Genomic DNA, 6382 nt, shown 5'->3' on the forward strand with positions numbered 1-6382 from the left:
AAATCTTCCGATGTGCATTTGCTCATTTTAAAGATATTACTTGAAATCATTCATGGCATATTTCAAAAGACGTTGCATTCAAGTCATTGAGTTCAATAAAGATTATTATTAAGTAAATGACAGATTAGGTCATTTATAAGTTGGATATTATGAAATGGTATACATGCATGTCAACTTTCGATGTAATGAAAGGTTGTCTTTTAAAAATGAATGCAATGTTTGTAAAATGTATCATATAGAAGTCAAATACCCCGCGATGTAATCATATGTTGTTGTATTCGTCCTTTTGAATTAGGACAAGTCGCTTCACACAAGTAGTCCAACAACAACATCAACAATATATGCAGCCTGACCTCATCTCAATTCAAGAGAAGATGGTAACATCTTACTTCGTGTAGCTTTATTTAATTAGTTTGTTAGACACGTGTACTCTGTTAGTTAGGGTTAGTTATTTAGCTAGTTAGATATTTTTGGTATATATATGTACAGTGTCTTCTTCTTCTTCATTCTCTGTAACAGAATATTATGAATGATATGAAATCCTTTGTTCAATCAATTTCTTCTTAAAATCAAAAACCCTAATATACTTCTTAATTCGATGAAAAGATTAACTTCCTTTTGATAACGGCGACGTGTTACTATGGGATAACAAGCGATGCATTTGAGTGTGCCACGCAGATAAATTGTGCCACGCGTTAGAACAGAAATTTCAGCCACTGAGATTATACCACATGGCAAGAGAAAGGGTTGCTGAGTAGAAGATGGAAGCCAACTGTAGAAAGATATTTTCTTACGTGAACGACCAGTGAAATTACCACTATACATCTGCTACAGTAAAAACACCTCTCTTCTTCTGAGTAGGTAGATATTTCGAAATAAAAATAAGAGGAAAAAAACTTTGACTTAGGAACCCTGAAAGTCTGTGCTCAAATACCCAATGGGCCATGGTGGCTTTTTGAAACTTCGAAGAAACAATCAACAATTTAGTCGATGGTCAACTCACTTACCATTTCCACAATTTCATGCAACATTCCATTCACGGCGAACAACCTCCAACTAGAAACTAGTAGTAATAAATAAAAAATACACCATCAATTTTTTGACCAAAAAAATCCTAACATTTTTTTACAAAAACCCTTCAACTAATTTATTCAATCACTCTAATGGAATTCTTTAATCTCCTTACATCAATTATCCTTTGCTTCCTCTGTTTCTATGCGAAATTATCTATTTCCGACATTGCGGCTGACCGCGCCGCCTTGATCAGATTTAGCTCCGCCGTACGCGGTAACACAATACTATGGAATGTTAACATCTCCCCGTGTAACTGGACAGGAGTCACGTGCGATGACGTCACCAACCGTGTGACCGAAATCCGTCTTCCAGGCGATGGACTTACTGGATCAATTCCGGTAGGTTCAATTGGAAACTTGACGCAGCTCCGGACACTCAGTCTCCGGGGAAACCGTCTCTCCGGCGTAATTCCGGCGGACCTGGACTTATGTTCCGAGCTCCAGTTTCTCTACTTGCCAAACAACCAATTCTCAGGTGAAATTCCGGCGACCCTCTTTAGACTGTCTAATCTAATCCGATTAGATATCTCCGGCAACAATTTTTCCGGTGAAATTAATCCTAATTTCAGTAACTTAACAAGACTAACACATCTCTTTCTACAAAACAATCGATTCACCGGCCAAATTCCCGATATAAACACTAGTTTATTACAATTCAACGTGTCAACAAACAGATTAACTGGTACAATCCCGAACCGTTTTGCTGGTTTTCCCGCCAATTCATTCGCCGGCAATGAATTATGTGGACCCCCATTAGATTCTTGCCCAAATGAATCAAAAAGCAATAAACTTTCCGCCGGAGCTATTACCGGAATTGTAGTTGGGTCAGCTCTCGGGTCGATTTTGATCATCATACTGATTCTTTTCATATATAGAAACTGTAATAAATCAAGAAACTCACAGCAGACAGTTCAAGATGCAGCTTCATCGATACCGCAATCACCCGAGAAGCCGTATGAGTTGAATTTCCGTAGCCCGGATCACATTATGGCAAATGAGAATACTGGGTCAGAAGATTCGGGTCGGATCGATGATCGTGATGAATTGACCTTTTTCGGGGAGGGTGGTTTCTTGTTGGAGGATTTGTTAAGGGCTTCAGCTGAGGTGTTAGGGAAAGGGATTGTAGGTACAACTTATAAAGCATATTTGGATCAGGGTGTGGTGATTGTAAAGAGGTTTAAGAATGTGTGTGTTTCTAAAAGACAGTTTACAAAGAAAATTGAGAGCATTGGTGAATTATATCATGAGAATTTGTTGCCTATTAAAGGATACTATTATGGGAAAGAAGAAAAGCTTCTTGTGTTTGACTACATGCCTATGGGAAGCTTGTCTTCTTTTTTACATGGTAAGTATTTCACTCTTTATGTTTTACTGATTTTATAGTTCACATACTTGACATAGATTTTAGGATTTTGCTAACAGACTGTCGTTAACACGCTTTAAAATGTTGTACATTTTGATAATCGTCATGGAAAAAGTGACTAGTAACCGTCATGTATAAAATTTTAAAGCGTGTTAACGACATTCCTTAAAACTATCATTAGCATAATCCTAGATTTTATTATGCCTAACAATACCATGTTTCATACTCCAAATCGTGATTAGTGACGGATTCAAGAACTTGTCTGGACAATGCAACACGTTAAAACATTTTTGGGCAAAATAAAGATTATATTAAACAACGAAACATACAAAGGCCGGATATACCCTAAGCCCAAAAGAACAATACAGACAGTGACAATGCAAGCCCAAAAAATAAAATATATAATAACTTAAGAAGTTGAAGTTTAAGATATAAATACACTAAAAGAAAATTTCAGTTGTTGGGGCGGCTGACCCAATTGCTCTACATTGGATCCACTGATCAATTTCGGGTCACACAAGTTAAATTATATTCGGCATAAATTTTGGTTCAATTTTTTTTTTTTTGTTGGTATAGCGTCAAATCAGTAAGACATCTGATTTGCGGTCTGTTTGATGGTTGTTAATTAAGTTCTTTGAATTATTACAGGAAACATAATGGAAAGATCTCAATTGACATGGGATATCAGAAATAGCATTGCTTTTGAAGTTGCTAGTGGGCTTGAACACCTTCATTCACATAATCTTTCACATGGTAATATCAAATCAAACAACATTCTTTTAACATACGGGTTTCAAGCCTTCGTTTCAGAATCCGGGTTGATCCAACTTGTGTCATCTTCAACCCCAAATTTATCTGGATATCGTGCGCCTGAGTTGATTGACACTCGTATAGCATCTAAAGATGCAGATGTGTACAGTTTTGGAATACTGATTCTTGAACTGTTAACGGGTAAAGATCCTACCGTTTTGTTGAATGAGGAAGGGATAGATCTTCCTACATGGATTCAGTCAGTAGACGAATCTAGGTGGATTAACCATGTATTCGATATGAATTTGGAAAAGAACAAGGAAAATGTGGAGAAGATTACTAGATTATTGCATCTTGGAATTCGTTGTGCTTCTCAGGTTCCACGTAGACGAGCTTCGATGACTGAAGTGGTTAAACATATCAAGAAAATATGCAGGTTTTGAATTGTGTATTTTTGTTCAAGGTCTTGAATCTTGATGTATATTAAGATTTTTTGTTAATTGATGTAAAAAACTAGTAATTTATTGATCCAGAATATTCAGTTCCTTGTATATTCGTATGAATTTGCTAACGAATCCAAGTTATAACTGACTCATATTGTGTTGTTTACTACAATTCATAAAGGTAAACTCATGAAGTACATACGTATATAACGTGATCCGGTTCGTTGTTTAGTTGATTAATGCTCCTAAGCAATGGATATTTGCTGGTACAACTGTCACCGAAGCAAAAGAACATTACTTTGGGTGCATTCAATAAAGTTAATATTACTTCTGCAATCATGTATAGCTTGATTACTCTTTAAGTTTGGAAATTGATGATGATTTACCTATCTTTGGGCTTCCACATAGCTTGGCCTATGGGCATGAATTCTTTCTAAATATAAAGGGACAAGCTCTAGATAAACGAATACGCTATGACATCTGTTAACATAGTACACTCACAAACTTCACAACCTCTGTTGGACACAAACGTACAATTAAAATAGTACTAGTAAGAGCACTGGGAGTCGTATACATTTTTCAACGTTAAGGAGATTTAACACCGGGGACACCGGTGCGCACGACTCCCTCCGGTGTTAAATCAATATTAAATCCAATGTTAAATTTCAGTGTTGGATGGGTAACGTTGTGGTTTAATATTAATCTTCTTTTTTACTTCTTCTCTTTCTTAAAATAATATTATTAAAGTACTATAACCCCAAAGGGGTGATTGAGTGGTTGGGTGCTTAGGAATCTCTAAAGGAGACCCGGGTTCAAATCCCCACCAACCTAAATTTGAGGCCTTTCCTTTCAAAAAAAATAAAATAATAATGAATTGGATATTGAAATTTAACACTGAACGATTTTCCCAGTGTCACGACTCTTAGTGCTCTAACAATGAATATTAGTAGAGAAAGATAAAAGATAATTTTTTGAGGTATTTTAATTGATTAAATCAAAATGATAATTTACTTCGGGAATAGATTAAACAAATTAATGTAAGCAAACTATATACTTGTAACAAATTATAATATTGAGAACTAACCAACCTCCTCCGCATGGTTACTTTCAATATCAATGGTCAATATCCGGTAGCCACTTTTGCAAATAACAAGAGTTAATGCGAAATAAAAGGGTGTCAATAGATGTGATCATGGACAATCAAAAATGTTGGATATATCGAGTATTTATAGCTTACGTATGCTTTGTGAAGTATAATTTTAAGAAGTAACACTTAAGTTAACAAAGGTTAATTGTTATATGTAAGTAATTTGTATCATATAATCATACATATATTCTAACTATATATGTTTTTTTTAACAGTAGTACGGGATCACCTAGGGGACTTAACTACCTACGCGTTCATACTCCCGCAGTTGCATAACCCGCCCCCAATTGCTGCCCCGGAAGAACCCCTGCCGAATCTGAGGGCATGGGAAACCTCCTACCCCCACTGTCCCGCAGGCCGCAACACGATGTGCGGAAGACACCCTTGGGTGAAATTCAATGGTAATGGCGCAACCTTGTGTGCAATGTGAAAGGACCCGTTCATATACATTATAAACGATTCACAATAGTTGATTACATCGCGAGGTATTTGACCTCTATATGATACATTTTACAAACATTGCATTCATTTTTAAAAGACAAACTTTCTTTACATCGAAATTTGACAGGCATGCATACCATTTCTTAATATCCACTATCCAACTATAAGTTGACTTAATAATAATCTTTGATGAACTCAATGACTCGAATGCAACGTTCTTCGAAATATGCCATGAAAGACTCCAAGTAATATCTTTAAAATGAGCAAACGCACAGCGGGAGATTTCTTTAATACCTGAGAATAAACATGCTTTAAAGTGTCAACCAAAAGGTTGGTGAGTTCATTAATTTAACATAATCATTCATTTTCATCATTTTAATAGACCACAAGAATTTTCTTTCCAGTTCTCATAAATATACATCTCATACATAGAGATAAAAATCATTATATGGATTGAACACCTGGTAATCGACGTTCACAAGATGCATATAGAATATCTCCATCATTCCGGGACTCCCTTCGAACATGATAAATTTCGAAGTACTAAATCACCCGGTACTTTGGATGGGGCTTGTTGGGCCCGATAGATCTATCTTTAGGATTCACGTCAATTAGTGTGTATGTTCCCTAATTCTTAGATTACCAGACTAAAAAAGGGCATATTCGATTTCGATCATTCAACCATATAATGTAGTTTCAATTACTTGTGTCTATTTCGTAAAACAGTTATAAAAACAGCGCATGTATTCTCAGTCCCAAAAATATATATTGCAAAAGCATTTAAAAAGAGAGCAAATGAAACTCACCATTCTGTATTTCGTAGTAAAAATACATATAACATCATTGAACAAGTGCAAGGTTGGCCTCACATTCACGAACCTAAATTAATTATATATATTTATATGTTGGTCAATATTTGTCTAACAAATTAAGTCAAGTCATAGTGTACCACTATCCAAATGCTCGAGACTAATATGCAAAAGTCAACAAAAATCAATTTGACCCAAAATGATTTCCAAAATCCATACATGATTATTATTTAACTTAAATATATTAAACTTATATATATTTAAATAAATTTATTAGATTTTATTAAAGTAATTAATAAAAGTCATTTATTAATAAAAGCTTATATTAAAATAAGAATATACTTTTATGTATTTTA

General features: G+C 35.1%; 1 protein-coding gene across 1 annotated transcript; it reads left to right on the top strand.

The window, feature by feature from the left end:
• The first annotated feature begins 1071 nt into the window (after positions 1-1071).
• Positions 1072-3773, top strand: LOC139872811 (probable inactive receptor kinase At1g48480). The gene is made up of 2 exons (XM_071860738.1): positions 1072-2418; positions 3085-3773. Exons 1-2 carry the CDS (start codon positions 1164-1166, stop codon positions 3627-3629), a joined length of 1800 nt encoding a protein of 599 aa, XP_071716839.1. The 5' UTR covers positions 1072-1163; the 3' UTR covers positions 3630-3773.
• The last annotated feature ends 2609 nt before the right edge of the window (positions 3774-6382 follow it).

Source organism: Rutidosis leptorrhynchoides, chromosome 10, assembly GCF_046630445.1.
Source record: "Rutidosis leptorrhynchoides isolate AG116_Rl617_1_P2 chromosome 10, CSIRO_AGI_Rlap_v1, whole genome shotgun sequence".
Classification (NCBI taxonomy): Eukaryota; Viridiplantae; Streptophyta; class Magnoliopsida; order Asterales; family Asteraceae; genus Rutidosis; species Rutidosis leptorrhynchoides.

What these genes read in the sequence shown, in the direction of transcription:
- LOC139872811 (XM_071860738.1), top strand. Translation starts at nt 1,164, where the DNA reads ATGGAATTCTTTAATCTCCTTACATCAATTATCCTTTGCTTCCTCTGT. An exon ending in CTTGTCTTCTTTTTTACATG is followed by an intron (nt 2,419 to 3,084) that starts GTAAGTATTTCA and finishes GAATTATTACAG; the next exon opens with GAAACATAATGGAAAGATCT.